Source organism: Mesoplodon bidens, assembly GCF_964165515.1.
Source record: "Mesoplodon bidens genome assembly, chromosome: 9".
NCBI lineage: Eukaryota > Metazoa > Chordata > Mammalia > Artiodactyla > Ziphiidae > Mesoplodon > Mesoplodon bidens.
This window is the reverse complement of record NC_138166.1, coordinates 105,896,557-105,915,368: the sequence shown is the minus strand read 5'-3', so window position 1 is coordinate 105,915,368 and position 18,812 is coordinate 105,896,557. Positions and strand designations below refer to the sequence as shown.

General features: G+C 51.4%; 1 protein-coding gene across 1 annotated transcript in view; it reads left to right on the top strand.

Moving 5' to 3' along the window:
- PTPRN2 (protein tyrosine phosphatase receptor type N2) overlaps positions 1–18,812 on the top strand; it is a gene marked incomplete at its 5' end in the record, with an annotated part of 714,831 nt that overhangs the window by 679,675 nt on the left and 16,344 nt on the right. Inside the window, 4 exons of the mRNA XM_081243640.1 lie at positions 5,883–6,002; positions 7,128–7,294; positions 12,279–12,332; positions 14,802–14,866. Coding sequence (XP_081099766.1) covers positions 5,883–6,002; positions 7,128–7,294; positions 12,279–12,332; positions 14,802–14,866 — 406 coding nt within the window. The remainder of the gene's footprint in view (positions 1–5,882; positions 6,003–7,127; positions 7,295–12,278; positions 12,333–14,801; positions 14,867–18,812) is intronic.

The window sequence follows — 18,812 nt, the reverse complement described above, 5'->3', positions numbered from 1 at the left end:
CAATTAGTGTCGACATTTATTATTATTATTATTATTAACATTTACCAAGAAAGTAGTCCACCTGTTGATTTCTGTTTCCCACTTTCTGAAAGTACATTCTGCTATGAAGTCTTAACTGGGCAAGTGCACTTTTCCAAACGGATGGGCTTGATTTAAATCAAGTGTTTTTATTCCGTAGCACCCATCAGTCGTCGTTCTTAGGATGGTCAAGGAGAAACCCGAGCGAAGTACCGTGGAAGACCGAAGGAACATAAAGATTTTTCCTCCAGGGACTTACCGCGCAGGGGGGTGAAGCAGAAATGCAGTAGAAAGGTCCTGACGAATTACAGGAGTGAACCGTGTGCCGGGGCCACGCTGGGTCCAGCAGACAGGGAGCCGGAAGGTGGCAACCCCGTTCCCAGAGCGCGCCCGGGCTCCCACCTCTGGGCAGGTCAGCTGACAGGTGACTGCTTTACAGCCAGCGTCACCCAAGCCCCCAGGAGCCTAGCCTGGAACCACCCAGAGGTGACCCTTGCTGGGTGTGCCCGTGCAGACACCCCAGTGCCCCCCAGTTGGCAGGACGCCTGGTCACGTCAGGGCTCGTGATGTCAGGATGTTCTAAGAGGCGGGACCCAGAGCAGGAGGACGTCCTCCAGTCCCTGTCCCTCAGCTCATGCCGAGTCACTGCTGGATGTTCATCCAGCACTAGCCCTGGGCAGCGAATGATGGGAAAGAGAAGGACTTGCAGATTTTACTGATTCTGGAGTGTTCAGAGGTTGTGGCCAGAGAAATGTACTCAGGAGCCCTGTGAACTTCGATGTTACAGCGCATTATTTGATTAAATTAGAGGAATGCAGGGATTGAGGACAGTGACTTTCTTAGGAAAAACCTGATCTTTCATTTCCATGAATTCACAAGTACTTTAAGCACATGCCCTAGATTTTCCAGGAAATTTTACTTCAAATATTTAGTCTGGTTGAATTCTCCGTACATGAATTCACAAACCTTTCAAGATAAAAGGAAACTTTTGTCAGATCATCTTATGTAAACGTGGGTTTGGAGACCGTGCTCTGCGCAGGGCTGTGCGCGGTCGTGTATGGTGAGCCCGGCAGCGCGTCCTCGCGCCAGGCACGTGGCAGATCCTTAGCCCAGGCTCGGGTAAAGAACACAGCCTGAGTTTCCTTTTTAACTGATTTTTATGGACCTCAGCTGAAAACACTTTGCTCTTCTGTGTAACACTGCTTCCTTAGTCTGTCTTTTCTTCTTTTTTCTTTCTTTCTTTGTTTTTTTCTTCTTTCTTCTTTTTTCTCCTCCTCCTTCTCTTGATTCACAAGTGGATCTGATGCATTTACATCAGGTCCTGATTTTGAAAAGGAAGATGGCAGCCTCAGTGGCACTTTTTTTTACCTACGAAGTCAACGTGCATGTTAAACATGAAACACAAACGCAGGCCAGGGAGCTGTAAGTGATTCTAAGGGACAAGAGTCCCGGGCCCAGGTGACTCCCCATACAGTCACATACCTGACATAAACACCTCTGCAGCAACTGCACAAAGTTCGGATAAACAGGCAGCTTGGTCTGTGAGTGGCCTCGCTGTGGAAATGCTAAATGGCCACACCAGCCACATCGCCTCTGCTTGACACACAAGCAGGCTGTTCCCGTCTTTGCAAAAGAACTCTTGCTCGATTCCGGTGAAATGGCACGTGTCTCTTATGTAGGCGGTTTCTCCTGCTTGCTGGTGGAAAACATCCAGAGGTGGCCGCTGCAGTTTATCCAGAATCGAGACTGGCTTGAGCTCAGTTCCGATCTTAACAGCTGAGAGATGCCTTCCTCCCCGCTCAGCCCTTCCTGGGTGTCAGCATTTCATACCAGCTTTGCTACCATTACCTCAGGGTTTTATCTCCGAGGGAAGCCCACGCTGACAGCTTTGTTTACTGAGAAGCAAACCAGGTGGGTGTGAGTCACGCGTGGAAGATGTGATCAAGATTTCATCACCTTCATCCTCATGTAGCCAGACCGCCACCCCCAGCGTTCACAGTTTGACTCAGGGCCTGTGATTGTGTAGCCAAAGCAGACCAGAGTCTGGAAAGGCTTCATGGCGCGTTTCTTACGACCGTCCTCTGGACAGGGCGAGCGCGGGGCTGGGGGTGGGCACTGCAAAAGGTGCCATAGACGCTGCTGTTTTTCTTCTTTAATAGATTTCAGAGCACGTGGTTACAGCTGACTGACATAAAATGCAAGTGCTCTGAGGCCTCTGAGTCCTTCTCGTTTTCAAATTTGTCAGCACCCTCATTGCCAGGCTTAAGCTGATCTGCGTTCAAACTTTGAAAAGAAGTTGGCGGCGGAAATGGGTCGTGTGGCGAGGACGCTCGGCCTGGTCTGGAGAAAAGCTGCCCCACCTCCTGCAGTGGGCATGCAGACAGTGCACGCGCTTCAAAAAAAACCACTTTTCTGTGCACTGAGCAAGTCCTAGGAGCACTTCTGCCAGGCAAGCCTTTGATAGCATTTTCTTTGAGTTCTCTTTTTACAGAACTATTCAAATGATCTCTTTCTAAAGTATGTATTGTTTTCAACTAAGCATCAACTGTAATAAATCCCTGTGCCAGATGCCTGGGAGGTAGAAATGGCAACCAGACAAGGCTCTAGTCTTCAAGGAGGTGACAATCTGGTAGTAGAAAGTCGTGCCAACACAGACGAGACCAGTACAAGGTGCAAAGGGGCTCATCACAAGAGATCCAGGTAAAGGGAGGAGAAGCTTCCTGCCCGGAGAGACCAGAGTGCTTTGTAGAAGAAACCGTGGCCTTTTACCCATTCAGGTGGATTGTCTTGCCTTTAATCGGGTCTCAGTGGGGCTTTGAAAGAGTTTTGTTTGCTAAACACTTGGTGCTCAAGAAAGACTTCGAATGAAGAGACCCTGTAGTTTCTTTCCATCTGCTCTAATTAGAACTTGGAGCTGATGTTTTTCAACACCTGTGGATGATTTGGGGCTGGAGTAGAGGGCAGGTGTCAGTGAGTGTATCCCTTTCCTGGGGCTGCCGTAACAAATGTCCACGCGCTGGGTGGCTTAAAACAGTAGAAGTGTATTCTCTCAGTTCTAGAAGCCAGAAGTCCAAACTCCAGGTACCGGCAGGGCCGCTCTCTCTCGGGAGCTCTGAGAGGAGGACCTTCCAGCTTTCAGGTGCCCCGAGTGTTCCTGGCGGCGTCTCCCCAGTCCCAGCCCATGTTCACGTGGTGTTTCCCTCCTTTTGTGTTGGATTAGGACCCACCCTGATGGAGTATAACCTCGTCTTTTTATTTCTATGACATATGCAGAGACCCTCTTTCCAACTAAGGCCGCATTCATAGGTGCCAGGGGTTAAGACGTCAACATGTCTTTTCAGGGGACAAAGTTCAACCCCTGCGGGGTTGCAAAGAGCAATATGGTGTTTGTTTTTTAACCAACAATCTGTAAATTACTCAGTTGGATCAGATTGCCTCCAGAGTATGTATTTCATGTCACTTGGGCCAACGGTCTGAACTACAGCCGCATGTTAACTTTTCCACTCACCTGGGTCTGATGACTGTGAACAGGTTCCCAGACTCAGCTGCATCAGCTGCGTTGTCATTGTGTGTTCCTTCTCTGGGTGGCCTCTGAGTGCCACTCGGGGCTGGGAGCACAGGCATGGGTGGCGGGGTGTAGCTGGAGTGTTTTATGACAGCCCAGGACCTCAGAGATAGCCACCCCGACCCCTGTGACACCACCACCAGTGAAGAAGTCGGTGGGCATCGTCACCACCGGTGGTCCCGTCACTCCTGCCCCCGTCCCCTGTGTGCGGGGTGATAACGTGCCTTCAGGGTGGGCTTCCCTGGCCTGTGCTGGTGCGTTCTAGGAGAAGCTCACGAAAAGGGGGGCATTTCCGGTTCTTCTCCAAACGCAGCACCAGGGGCTTATCCTCGGGATCCCACATGTAAGGCCACGTTTAATCCACATTGACAGCTTTCTTCTGACCCAGGGCTGACAGCACCTGCTTACTGTTAGGTGCCCAATACATGTGCCCAATGAACCGGAGATGACCATGCATGCTGTGTTGTCTGACATTTAACCGAACGGAAAGTGCTAGGAAGTGCCATCTCTGGTATTCAACCACTGCTCTTTAATTCAGCAAAGTGCCGGCTTCAGTGGACTACAGCAAGATCAGGTAGGGAATCCGGGTCGTTATTTACTTCCTTGAAGAGAAAAATGTAGCAGGTTTCTCAAAGATCGGGCACAGAAATCGCGTCTTCCTCATGCCAGGCATGACACTGCAAAACCAAGCCAAGGCAGAGGGCGGGAGTGCAGTCTCCTGTTCAGAAATGGAAACTGCTCAGCTGGGGTTTCCACCAGATCCTGTATTCCCTCCGAAACCCGCCGCAGCTTTCCCGGTGTGCTCGGGGGTCCAGCTGGCCAGGCAGCATGGTGGGAGACCGGAAAAGGTGGCGAAGGTGGCTGTCACCCCCCGCACAGGCTCCAGGCCACACGGGCAGGGCTGGCGGAGTGGGAACCACCCTGTGATGCTGGTGCCCACGTGGGCTGAGATTGGTTTGATTTAGTCAGTTCCCCTGTCTGCTTTCACACAGTGACCTCAAAAGAAATATTATCCCCAGGAGTGCCTTTGGGGTTGTTCGTTTCAATTATTTCATTTGGATTCACTCTTAACCAAACCTTCAGAGAGCCAGGCGGGTCCCCAGACGGAAGGACCTCGGTGGGGGAGGGCCTTCCTAACGCCACTCCTGGGGCACAAGCGGAGCCTCGATGATGAGTTTATGGCCTGGATCATTGTGTTTTTATTGCACTCATGAAATCTGTGTTTCTCCTCATTTTCGTAATGGTTTCACTAGGCTTCTGCCCCTCCTCAAGGCACGTTAAACTGCTGCGTGTGAGAAGGACAGATCGGCGGGTGGGTCTGGAGGCCTGAGAAGCTTAGAGCAGGGCGCTGGCTTTGAATTCTCACCTGTTGTTGGGTTTGCACTAAAGAGAAGGAAAGCGTGTGGGTTTGAGCGTAAGTCACGTTTATGTGGGCTTTTTTGTAAACGCTGCAGCAAGTCCCCTTGAATTCCACTATAAATGATACACTAAGAGGGGCCTTAAGAATATTGACTATTTCTATCCCTGACGTTTAACCCATAGAATCAGTGGTTTTAGCAAAGATGCTCCAAGTACGTAGGCTCACGGCCACAAAGTTGTGAGTCTTGTCTGCAAAGGAGCCAAGTTCGAGAGCCTTTGTGTCTTTGCCATGTCTGGTGTTTAAATGTGGGCCCGTTTGTTTCTTGTGTCTCGGAGCTGGGTTTGGTGTGGCTGTTATGGATGATTAAGTCAGTTTGGGGTGCGCTTTCCTTTGGGCAGTATTGCTATCTTTTGGTAAAAGGAAACGAAATGCCGGCAGGGACTCGTGGCTGTAATGCACTTGGGAAGGAATACTTTCAGGGCTGTTTCCGATAGGATGGCAGCTCCACAAAGCAAACTGTTTGTCTAGTCGCACAAATAATGACAAGTAGTGGAAAACGAACACATCCACTAATGTCTGTTTGTGTCCCACGGAGAAGTGGTGTGTCCGAGTCAGGCCAGCCAACCCGCTGTGGGACCAGTCTCCTGTTTGTCCTGCGTTACAGACCAAAACGGGGGGAGCCAGGCAGCTGAATGTACAACTGAGGAGGTTTTACAAGGTGTGGAACGAGTTTACGAGCTTCTTTTTTTAATATTCCATGGAACATGCAAATTATGGGGCCAGCATATTCAGAGATGCAAAAGCAGCTTCAGAGTCCACTGTCTAATGAAAATGAAATAAATTTCCTGTGCACGGAATAGATTTGGACTGTGTCTCTGGGGCACTAACTACGCATGTCATGGGGCTCAGCCACTCACACCAGTCTCTATCTGTCTGCAGATGGTGTGGGAGAACGGCTGTGTGGTCATCGTCATGCTGACCCCCCTCTCGGAGAACGGCGTCAGGCAGTGTTACCACTACTGGCCGGATGAGGGCTCCAACCTCTACCACGTCTATGAGGTACTTCCCTGGGTGGCCACCGTGGGCCGTGGGCTTGGGGGCCATGGGCTGTGGCGGGCACTGGTGGGCCTGCCCTGTGCGGTCGCCAGCCGCTGTCCCTTGAAGCCTTGCTGTGCAGTCGGTCCCCATAGGCGGTGTCCCCAGGCCCGTGGTCAACAGACACCAAGACCCTCCAGACATCTATGCCATGGGGACTCTGGCAGAAATGGTTTTCATTTTTTTAATTTTATGAATCCAAATTTGGACAGAAAGGACCAAAAAATGACCTCACTGGGTGGTCAGTTGAGCCTGGTTCTGGATAACAGGCCCCTAGTGGGTCCGTTTTCAGAAAGAAGCCTCTGTTGACACTGTCCCTAATTCTTAGCATCCCGCCTGCACCCCGGCCCCTGCTGGTCTCCGGTGGTCTGTGTCCGCAGTGCTTGGCCTTTTTATCTGAGGGTCCCCTGCAGGCAAGCTCATTTCTCCTGCTGGATTTTTGCCCACAACAAGAAGGAACTAAGGAAACTTGGGCAGTTAAACCAGTACTGGAGTGTGTCCTTTGACCCTGTTTTGCATTAAAATTATTCAGAATGCCAAAGTCCCACAGCAGGACCCACGTTAGAAGCACAGAGGTTCCCCCTAAGCCGGTCATGGCTTTGGGGTCCCTGCCCTGGGCTTCCAAGCTCAGGGCCCGGCAGCATCTGTGTATGCCTTTGGTTTCCTCTTTCTACAGCCAGGCGGTGCCTCCCTGATGACATGTCAGTGAGAGTGGAACCTCGTGTGACGTTTTTGCTCAAAAGTATAATTTTTCTCTGGTGATTTTTGTCAAAGGTTTACATGGCTTAGAAAAGACAGAAACTGGAATCGTTTGGACTGTAACAGGTTTTTCCAATAATTTGACTATTATGCCCCAGAGTGACATTTAAAAAACACAAAAAACCAAAAAAACCACCAAGTGATCTTTTGTGTAAACTATGTTGAAATTGGGAAGGTAGGCGGGGTTGCTCACCAGCATCCCCTGCCCGCCACATGCCCCCGTGGTCCCCACCCCTCTCTCCACAATGTGGCTCCGCACTCAGCCGAGCTGGGCCCCCAGCCAACGCCTGTTTCTGCACACACACCCCCATCCGCTCTCCCCCTGCCCAGGTGCATCTGGTCTCTGAGCACATCTGGTGCGAGGATTTCCTCGTGAGGAGCTTTTATCTGAAGAACCTTCAAACCAACGAGACTCGCACGGTGACGCAGTTCCACTTCCTGAGCTGGTATGACCAGGGAGTGCCTTCCTCCACGAGGTCCCTTCTGGATTTCCGCAGGTAAGACCCACGGCCCGCCGGCGGGGTAGCGTGCTGAGCGCGGACACGGAGAGAAGGGGTTTCCTGGGTCCAAGGGGCCGTTTGCTGTAAGACGTGCCATCTGCTAATATTTGTATGTTATACATCTATTTATGTTGTGTATAGGGGAGGGGAGGGGAGATTATGTTAACTCACACATTAACTGTAAGATGCTTTCTAGCTTCAGAGGTGTTAAAATGTGAGGGGGGATGGGTATCTTAGAATCGTGGAAATGTGGTCATTGTTCTCAATAAGATTCTTCAAGTGGTGAAGAATCCTAGGGTGTGAATTTCACAGGATATTGGTGAAGAAAGCCCAGAGTTTTCGTTTGGGTGCTCAGCTGGTTAGCTATGATGATGAGAGCTAGGCCCAGATTCTGAAATGGATGACCTTGGATGAACACCTGGCTGGAGTTCCCACATTACCGTGTATTTGTGGTGCAGTTTGGAAGCTGACAGTTAAAAAATATCTAGAGAGAAAATGAAGGTGTCAAAGGCCACCCATAACCACGTTCTGAGCTTTCTAGAACCTCCCTTACGTTTAGCTGATTGGAAACCTAACAAGTATGGGAAACAGATAAATATTCAAAACAAGGAATTAGAGAATAAAGGCGAAATGCTCTTTAAATGACTTTAATTGCATGTATTCGTAAAGTGATTTGTATCTGAACAGTCACAGATACGTAACTCAAGGGAGGCTGAAACGGCGTGTTGTCATAAAGATGGGGTTTCAGGAATAACTCTGGATTTCTTGAATTTGTGTTACAGATTCTGAAGGTTATTTTGATACTATTTCTTTTGCCTTTTAGCCCACTTTGAAAAACAAAACAAATTTCTTTATTTGAATAGCCCTGCGTGTTAAATAGCATGTGAAACAGCTCCAGCCGAGACGCGAGTTTGGCGTCTCGCCTGTCGCCCTGTCCCCCTCCCCAGGGAGGCAGAGGACGCGAGCAGCAGGGGGTCCTGGGCGCTCTTGGACAGACCCACTCCATCCCGATTGCCTGGCCATTACTTACATTCTCTTAATACGAATTTATTTCTAAAAATCTTACTTAGAGCACATTTCCTGAGATAGACTCTTCAAAAAACAGTCATTACTGGCAAAATGGATGCAGCTACACACACGGCCGTTGCTGTCTTGGTGCTCATCCAGTGTGTCTGTACATATATGCATATGGGCGTGTTTCTAGCTCCGTATCCATATATGGAGTTGGACAATACATCACCAACCCTCTGTGCTTACAGTTCGTCAGGAAGAAAAATCTGATTCCCCAAATTCCCTTTCTCCAGAGTCCCAGGAGATAGGGCCCGAGAAGGTTTCGGTAAATAAAAAGGAACGCGAGCCCCCGGGCCCGATTTTGAGCGTCTCGTTAGAGAGAAAGCTGTCCTGCCCTCACTAGCGGACAAGGTTGCTCTCATGTCCTACCTGGGCCGTTGGTATGATCACACTCTCAGAGCACATCGCGCTCAGACACGGATCGCTGCTTTGTGGTTTTCGGTGTCAAGCAGCCCCCAGATGTCAGCCATCAGAAGGTGAGCCGGCTTCTGAAGACACTGGTCATTTCAATGCAGCGGGGCGGCTCAGCTCCCTTTGAACAATAGACCCGCGTTCGTTCCCACTCTGGCCGAGCGTGGTCGTCAGACACCGAGATGTGTAATTAAATATTCCTGGCGCCCAGAGGGAGCACATTTACACTTTAAAGAGAAACTGCTAAGCTAAGGGATAATTAGCGTCACCCGCGAGGGCTTCGCTGTAGAAGAACTCTCCCACTCTGCTGCTCTATCACTCCTGGCTGTGCGCAATGACGTCCACTAACGCTGCTCCCTGTAGAAATGGACAACCCTTACTTTGCCAGCTAATGAGCGGTGGCCAGTGTCATTTTTGTGATGTTGCAGCTAGTAATATGAGCCCAGTTGCATAGTCACAAAAGTGATCATTGGAAACTGTGACTGTACTGCAGGGACAGAGTGGGAAGCCCCCTTTCTGAGCCTCTAACGACCTCTGACCTTTGCTTGCTGTTGGTTGCATGGCGGTTCCTTCTCACTCAGTGACCCATGGGTTGGTTTGTATTACTAATCGTTCTTTCTCGGTGAATGCCTCCTCTTGCAGTAGATACGATACCCATCTTACTCAATGTTTGCGGCCTCTTGCTTACTGATGATTTGTTCCAGTAAAAGTAAAGCCAGACAGCTGTGCATTGCTCATCTTCATGAATTATCCACATCTCTCTCTCGGGTCGACCAGATGAACGCTTTGGTGGGCCGTGTGATGCTTCTGCTTTTCTCCTTGTGATGCTTTATGTGGTAATAATACAAGTACCTGGTTCTGTGTAAATAAAATTCTAAACCGTGGCCGCACACTGGATTTCCACTCGCGCCTCCTCGATGGCTTATGGCTGTTTGTAAATAGGTTTAGCACAGGGAGGGGCTGGCATGAATATTAAAATTACACTGAAACCTTCTTGGGTCCTGCCGAGGCAGCCAGTCACAACACGCTGGAGAAAAGAACATTTTAAACATGTTGTACAATAGAGACCAGAATTGCAGTCTGGAGAAGCAAGTCACAGCCATAATAGCCAGTAATTTGCTTTTTAGCCACATTTCTTAGCCAAGGAGGTGATTCCTACTGCGTCTGGCCAAAGGGGGCCCGACCAGCTAGCTGTACGTGGAGCACTGCTGTTCCCTTATGCTGTTCTTTCCCGAAACCAGCACGTTTCAAAGAAGGGCATCTTGTCATTGTGTTTGTTTCTTTTTCAATCTACCTTTTTTGTGCTTGGCCCCATCAGAAAAAATGAGCAAAACTGGGGGATTGACCAAAAGTTGAGTTTAGCCTTTAGAAACACAGACAGGCCTGGCAGGTAGGAAACATAACAGGGGGGTGGAGGTGCCGAGCTGAGGTGGTTCACACCTAAAAGATTCCGTGACTGAGAAGCGTCCAGGAGGAAGTTCTGTTTGAAGGTGCACACCCCGGCTCTGGTCTCACGGGCAAGCAAGCTCCGTTCTGCGCACACGCACACACAGCGCGTGCATCATGCCTGGACACACTCACGTGTGCACACACACAGCGTGTGCATCCTGCCTGGAGACACGCGTGTGCACGTGCACACACAGCACGTGCATCATGCCTGGACACACACGTGTGCATGCGCACACACACGGCCTTTATTGGGCTGGCGGGCTCCCCACTGCTCAACTGGAGACAAGTCCTTGGGGCCTGGCATCTATTTTGTCGGAGCTAAAGCTCACCGTTGCCTTGACAACCTGAGTCAAGAAGGGGAGGTTTTAGAAGGAGCCGGTAGATCTCTTTTCCAATCTCTTATTCTCAAAGGGCTGAGAATTTTCCAGGGATCCTGGCACAGACGTTCCCTCAACTTAATCACTTCCCCTTTCCTCTCCCCTAAACCCTAACACTGGGGTGTAGGTCAAAAGCAAGGATAGGCTCCAGCAGAAGCAGTGCCGTGGCCACGAGGACGCTGAGCAGCCTGTTGTACCCGGGTTTCTGGGTCCTCACCTCCCAGGCTCTCTGAGGTCCGGGCTTGAAGCCTGGCTCTCAGCCGGGGAGCAGCCACAGAGCACGTGCCGCTGCCCCGATGGCCCCAGGCGTGGCCGTCTCCGGGCACATCTTATGTGGACTGTACGGCCATCTCCTGCCACTTCCCTCGTGCTGTTCTGAGGGTGGAGTCTCCCTTCAGAAGCGCCTATTCTGTTCACTCCATAGCGGAGGTAGGAAAGCAACACAGCTCTGACATTTGGGCAATAAATATCATTTTATGTGACATTAAAATACCCACTCAGCTCACCCATCAGCTACAGCACTCGACTCCCTCCCAATCCCACACCGTCTCAGGGATTTGTAGCAAAAGAACCCGCTGATTGAATTTCCACTTTCAACTATTTCCATGCTGAGCAGACAAGCCTTTGCAGAGAAATGTGACATTTTCCCATTTCCGGCATGAAGAAAAAGATTTTTCTCTACTGTCATTCTTTTTAAAATTTTACTTCACGTCTTATATCATAGAAATTCACAGCACATTTTAGAGCACACCCCCCTCACACATTTTTTTCCTCCAATTAACCAAAATTCTGTCTTTAATTTTCTTTATTTAGAAAGATTTTACTGAGAATTTGGATATAATTTGTAAACATGATTAGTTGTTTCACTGAACAAAAATATCAAACAAAAACTATCAAGCTTATACAGTGAATTTCCTAGCAGCGCTCTGTAGTGATTTAGGATTTGGTTACAAAATCTTAATCTATGCTTCTTGTTAATTTTCATGAATTCTGACCTAAAATCTGCACAACCGAGTTGTTTTAAACATAATCAACGCTTCTTGTTAATTTTCATAAATTCTAACCTAAAATCTGCACAAACAAGTTGTTTTAAACATAATCAGATTTATAAAAATGGAAATATGTGTCTTGGACATAATTGAGGCTTCTCTGTAATTTAGATATCCTTACAAAACTGACAGATCAAGAGGGTCTTTAAGATGCTGTTCTGAGACATCACGGTAATGTTGCATTCCAGTGTGATGTCTAGACTGTAAGAAATTCGGAGTGTAAATTGCAAAACTCAAAACTTTAAGTGAAGAATCTAGACATATCACAACAACAACGGAAATCAAATTAACTAGAGCAACCAAGAGGAGGGGGGAGGGGGGAGGGGGGAGGAAGGCTCAAACTGATGGATCTGTTGACCTCAGGCCAGAGTTCGTACTTGTAAAGGGAAAAAGAAAACTGTGAAAATGTAAGAATTGTTTTCAAAGCTCTGTTTAATAATTTAATATTGAAAAGAAAAATAAACCTTTGAAAATGTGTGCATAATTTTGATCTTCTTTGTCAAAACAGGGTATTGCAAAATGATGTCCAAGAGACGGTCTGTTTGCTTTGGCGTATGGGTTGTTTGGATGGCTGCTGCAGAGTCTAGTACATAATCATAACTTCTGTGTCTCTCTTTATTTCAGAAAAGTAAACAAGTGCTACAGGGGCCGTTCTTGTCCAATAATTGTCCACTGCAGGCAAGTACAGCTTTTAACCTGGATTAAGACGTGTTCACGCCTCAAAGGTACCCGCTGTTAAATATAGGACCTGAACCTCCTGATGGCTTAATAAGTATATCTAACTGGTGCTTCTAAAGGAAACCGAGGATATACACTTATTTTGTCTTAAACCCTCCTGGGACCGCTGCGCAAACGCTCTGAGATGGTGTGTGTGGTGTGTGGAGGGGTCTCGGCCCAGCACGCCTTGCAGACATTTGGACCCTGCGCAGAGACTGGGGCCAGTTATGAATGGGACAGGCCTAGAATCCAACGAGTGGCCTTCGGGTGAAAGTTCAGTGGCTCAAGTGTCCTCGAGTGGGTTCCCCCCAACCAAGAAGAAAGATCCACTGGAAGAAAACTCCCTCCGAGGGTGAGCTCTCCCCCGAGCTCCCCACCCACCTACTTTGGTGAAGAAGTGTGCTCCACTGTCTAGAACTGTCTTGCAGAGTATTCCTTTCTGCCTGGGATAAAAAGGAGTCAGGTCTCCAAAGATCAAACACCAAGTGTGTCCAGTCAGTCAAGAAGTCTGTGTGTGCATCTGTCTGAGTGTGTAGGTGTGGAATGTGTGTGCCTGTGTGTCTGTGTGTGTGCACCTGCATGAGTGTGTGTGTATCTGAGTGTGTGGGTGTGGAATGTGTGTGCCTGTGTGTGTGCACCTGCATGTGTGTGTGTATCTGAGTGTGTGGGTGTGGAATGTGTGTGCCTGTGTGTGTGCACCTGCATGACTGTGTGTGTTTCTGTGTCGGTCCATGAGAGAAGACGAGGAACACAGAGTATGGTCTGTATCCTCGAGAACTGGACCAGAACACCTTTGACCCTCCCGTGGAGCACAACCATCTCCAGTTCTGAGGCAGATCTGGGCAGAGCTGTGTGATGTGAGCTGAAGGGAATTGAGGAAACCCTCGGCCGCAGGCCGGTCACTCGGGCGTCGGCGACACTGGCGTGGCGGCATCCCCACCTCTGGAGCGCAGGTGGGCACAGTGCAATGCGGAATCATTCTCTTTCCAACCGAGGCTTTTTCCACCGTTTGTTTGAGAAACATGTTGAGGCCAAACTCAGTGACGCTTTGCTGTGAAAGAATAACCGACAGGCTCCCAGGCCGCTGGGCGGCCCACAGGTCCAAGACTGAGCACGGTCACACAGCTCCCCAAGTCCTGAAATGGAGACGCTGGTCTTCTCCTTAAGTTGGCTGATTCTGCCAGGAATATAAGTGTAAACACCATCCTCTTACTTACATGCTGCCCGTGGGCGTGAGAACAGCCTGCTTGACCTAAGGACCGTCTCAAGGCACATGATGCAGGAGGAGAGGTGCAGAGCTACTTCCTCCTAGAAGAGGCACCTTCCTTTTCCCTCATTGGCTATTGTCGAGCCACAATTCAGAACGTTTTTACAACTCTCGTCCAGGTGGTGATTATTCCCATTACAGCTGGGGGACGAGGGGGCATGAAGAGAGGCTCTGTTGCAGTGACGGGGGACATGTGCACCCCACTCCTGAGAGGGACGGACAGACGGACCCCGAGGGTGTGGACACACGAGACCCGCGCCCGCCCTTCGTCCCCCGCTCACAGCCGGCCGCTTGCAGACACTTTGAATACGAATGCCATCAACTCTGACACTGCCAGGCATTTCTTTATTTCATTTTTTTTCTGACAAAATGTGCTGAATCTTTGACCAAAGAGGGGAGAAAAAAGGAAGAAAGGAACAAATCAACACAGGCACAATAGCTACTCCACACTGCTGTTAGCTCAGGGCTGAAAGCTCTCCAGTCTCCTCCTCCTCCCCTCCCCCTCCCTCCCCTCCCCTCCCCCTCCCTCCCCCTCCCTCCCCTCCCCTCCCCCTCCCTCCCCCTCCCTCCCCCTCCCCTCCCCCTCCATTCCCATCCTCCTCCCCTCCCTCTCCCCTCCCCCTCCCCTCCCCTCCCTCTCCCCTCCCCTCGCCCTCCCCTCCTCCCCCTCCCCTCCCCCTCCTCCCCCTCCTCCCCTCCCCTCCCCTCCTCCCCCTCCCCTCCCCCCTCTCCTCCCCCTCCCCTCCCCTCCCCATCCCCTCCCCCTCCATTCCCATCCTCCTCCCCCTCCCCTCCCCTTCCCTCCCCTCCCCTCCCCCTCCCCTCCCCCTCCATTCCCATCCTCCTCCCCCCTCCCCTCCCCCTCCCTTCCTCCTCCCCTCCCCTCCCCCTCCCCCTCCCCTCGCCCTCCCCTCCTGCTCCCCCTCCCCTCCCCCTCCTTCCCCCTCCTCCCCCTCCCCTCCCCCTCCATTCCCATCCCCCTCCCCTCTCCCACCCTGACCCCCCTCACCCCCTTTCTTTCTCTTCCTCTCCAATTCTCCACCCTGCCCTCCTCTCCTCTCATGGGCCCCCCTTGAGCACAGAGGGAAGATGCCATCGTTGGCGTGTGGGGAGTGGGGACAGCATGGTGCGTTGTGTCCTCATCTCTCTCCTTCTATTGACAGTGACGGCGCGGGCAGGAGCGGCACCTACATCCTGATCGACATGGTTCTCAATAAGATGGCCAAAGGTAAGACTCAGAGCGGGGCTGCTTTGTTGTGGCTCAGAGCCGGATGGGGTTGCCATGGCAACCTCGGTGCAGTAGTCACAGAAAGCCTTGGGGAAAATTAGCCTGTTGTCCCTTTCCGGAGTCGCAGGAAAGCTGTTTGCAGCAAGCACGTTCATTTCTAAGGTTGCTCCTTTGTCCCCTCGTCCGCCCGGGGTTGCACCCTGGGCTCAGCGCACAGCAGGTGATGGGTCAGTGCTCGCCGAGGTCGTCCTGTGGTAACGTCAGGAGTGAGGAGAGGGTGACCCTGATCCTTCAGCTTCAGCTCCGAATAGCTGTAAACAAATACCCCGTTATTAAAGCCATATTTGCAAAATTCAGAGCCACCTAAAGTCTCTTGTAGTGATTGTCTCTAAAATAGGTCACCTTTGGATGCCCCTCTGTAGCATTGTTTTAGCCCATGCATCGCTCTCCGTGGTCCTGGGCCTTTCCCTCCTAAAGACAGTGTCCGGGGACTTCGGCTTAGAGTGCTGTGATGTGAGCACAGACCTGGGATGAGTTCATGGCTTGGGTGGAGTTTAACCCATGAGAGTGCAGGGGCCAGACGGGGCTGGCGGCTCCCCAAGTGTGGTCCACAGAACAGACCCATGAGGTGTCCCCTTAGAGGCCAGAGTGCGCTCCATAGTCAAGGGGGAGAAGATTCCCTCAGACCCGCCTCTGGGAGAACCATGCACGCGTCAGCAGGGAGACCCTAACCTGACCTGAAAAGGCACTTCCTTGTTCTTGAGATGCCTGTCAGCCTCCAGGGAACTTGGGAAGGAAACACTGGGGTGAGTGACGTCTTACGGTCTCCTTCCCGCCTGTGAAAACGTCTTCCTCTCTACGTTGACACACGCTCATGCACACACGCACACGTGTGTTCTTAGCTAGGGCGCCCACCTTCCAGGACACCCACCCTTCATCCTTTGCCTGGCAATAAGAGCAGACACTGATTATAGACATGGGTTTCTATACATTGTCACACAACTGTCAGCATCTCTGAAATAGGCATCTGTCTTACTCCATTTCTCCTGGTTAAAAGAAAAACAGAACACATCTTGTATCGATGTGTGAGGATAAAATAATAGCCATTGTGTTACACACAAGGACTAGAGAGCTGGAGCAAGTTACCAGCCCTACAGCTAGTAAGCATAGGACTAGCTGGACCCAGCCAGCCCTGCTGGCTCCGGGGCGGGGGTGGCTGGGGAGGCAGGGGTGCGGGACAGTGGGCCGGGCTCGCGCCACCAGAGACCGTATTTCACGCCCCGAAGTAGCTCTGAGCTGTGATGTGCAAACAAAGAAACAACGAAGCAAATGCAACTGCTCTGATGGTGCTTTTAATAACGTGTTTTGGTCTTAGACCCAAAAAGCTACCTTTTTTGGCTGAAAGGTCGTTTGTTCCCCGTCCAGTAATGCCGCTGTGTCCCATCCACTGTATCTGTCTCTTCATTTGCAAACGCGCAGTCACTACAGGCCTGCAGCCCGCAGCGGAATTCCTGCTCCTTCCCCACCCTCGGGCTCCCCTGTCTGCTGTCAGTGTAGCGCTTCCCCGTCTATCAAACCAAATGCCTTCCGACAATGCAGATCCCCTTGCGTGTTTGAGGTGCCGCCTTTGTGCGTAAGCAAGTGACACAGGAACCCACTGCGTATACACCGTGTGGCATGGCGCCCGGCTCGTCCCAAGGACAGGGGCCCCAGCGGTACCGGTACCGGGGAGGGGGGGAATACCCGGGTGTCCACCCAGCAGGTGTGAGGGCACCTGGAGCAGGAAAGTGCCGCAGCCCCGGGGGCGGGGCCGACTCCCATCCTGGCTGCCCCCTGCCCCGCCAGCCCCTGGGCCCGAGGTGCCTGCCCCGTCCTGTCAAATCCCACTTGAAGCTCGGCTGCGGCAACAGTGCAAGCCCAGCCATGTGGAACTGGCCCGGGAGGGCGGTCTCCAGGCTCTTTCAGAGATTGGTCACCCCTCATTCTGCTCCTGACCTGCTCCCCTCTGCCCGGGGGCCCGTGCTGTGAAATCCCCTGACCCGGGGCCCAGGCTGCAGTCTCGGGACAGATCAAAGGGCAGGGCGGCCCCTCGGCCTGCGAGGTGGGCCTTTCCCAGGCCGCCCCGGCGAGCGGCCGCCGGGGTTTTGTTCTGGGCCAGGCTCGCGGGGCCGGGCGGCCAGGGCCACCTTTGTCTGGCCTGAGAAGCCGGAGGCCCGTGCTGCCGGCCCGCGTTCATCAAATGATCAAAGGCTCTGGGCCTGGACACGAAACCTTTCTTCCCATTTCCTTTTCTTAAAGGAATGAATTGCAGGAGGACCGAAGAATGCGTCTCCCAAGCTCTCCTGCAGCCCCGAGCCTGCATCGGCCCTGGGCTCTGAGGCTGGCCGGGGACACTCGGGCAGCCCAGCCAGCCACAGCCTGGAGCCTCGACCAGGCACACGGGCTTCGAGGAGTAAAGCCTTTGATACAGCAGGAATCATAAGGGGCTTTCAGCACTGTCTGGTCTGTCAGCGAGCAGACAGGATGCGGTTTGAAGTCTGAGTTGGGGGGCTCGTTCTCTGCCCGGGTTTGTGGCGGGAAAGTCAGGGGTCAACCTGTAAAATTCTTGCACACATTTTTCCTGTGGCTGCGAACACATGTCTAACTCAGGGTTAATATTTTGGGTCAGGATCAGGGTTTGGTAGCGTTCCTCTCTCACCTAGAGACTGAGCTCAAACGTAGCAATGTTGGTTTTGCCGCCGAGATATTTTCCAAGCTTGTGCCTTTTACATTTTTGTCCGAGACCTCTCCTTGCCCAGGGTTTTTCATATTTCACCACAATTTTTCAAACAAATGGAGAGCGCCAGGCGGATGGTGGGGCTTCCCAAGGATCACATGTGCTGGGTCACCCAGAGGTGGCCTCACTGGCTGTCCCTCACCGGGGGCCACGGAGGAAGCCCCACCTCTGGGAAGCTGGCCATGCCACCCTGAGCCTCCTGGCTCCTGGGGTGTCCGCAGGCCCGGACTGTCCTGGGGGGCCCGTTCCTTTTGATTGGCAGGAGCTGCAGTAGGACTGGGATTTCATCATATGACGTGGGGTGCCAGCCCGAGTCGGCAGGTGCACCTGGAGATGCCTTTTAAGCTCCTGTCGGCCACGAGTTCGTCCTAAGTGATCTCAGCACGGAGTGTGAAGGGATGTCCAGCGCCCGCGTGGCTATCTGTCCAGCTCCCAGTCTCCATCCTCAGGAAGCTCATCTTCTTTACTATTTCCCTGTCACATGGTGACATCAGTAAGCATGTCCTCATACAAAGGGATGTATAATCTCCATCATACCTCCTGTTTCTGAATTTGACAGCTCTTGGGACCTCATATGAGTAGAATCAGGCAGTTTGTGTCCTTCTGTGCCTGGCTTATGTCACTGAGTGTCATGTCCTCAAGGTTCACCGCGTTGGAGCCAGTGGCTGAGGCTGAATGACGTTCCATTGCAGGGGTGGACCACAGGTAGCTTATCCGTCATCCATCTATAGACACTTGGGTTGCTTCCACCTTTCAGCTATTGAATTAATGCTACTATGATCGTGGGTGTGCAAACATCTCTTTGAGCTTCTGTTTTCGATTCTTTTGGGTTATACACCCAGTGTGGAATTGCTGGCTCGTATGGTAGTTTTATTTCTAATTTCTTGAGGACCCTCCATACTGTTTTCCACGGCAGCTGCACCATTTTCCATTCCCACCAACAGTGCATAAGGAAGGACTCCAGTTCTCCATACCCCCTTCGACACTTGTGTCATTTTCTGGGGTTTTGATAGTAGCCATCCTCATGGCTGTGAAGCAGCATCTCGCTGTGGTTTTGCTTTGCATTTTCCTAAGGACTAGAGATGTTGAGCATCTTTTCATGTGTGTGTCGACCATTTGGGCATCTTCTTTGGAGAAGTGTCTATTCAAGTTCTTTGCCCATTTTTTAAT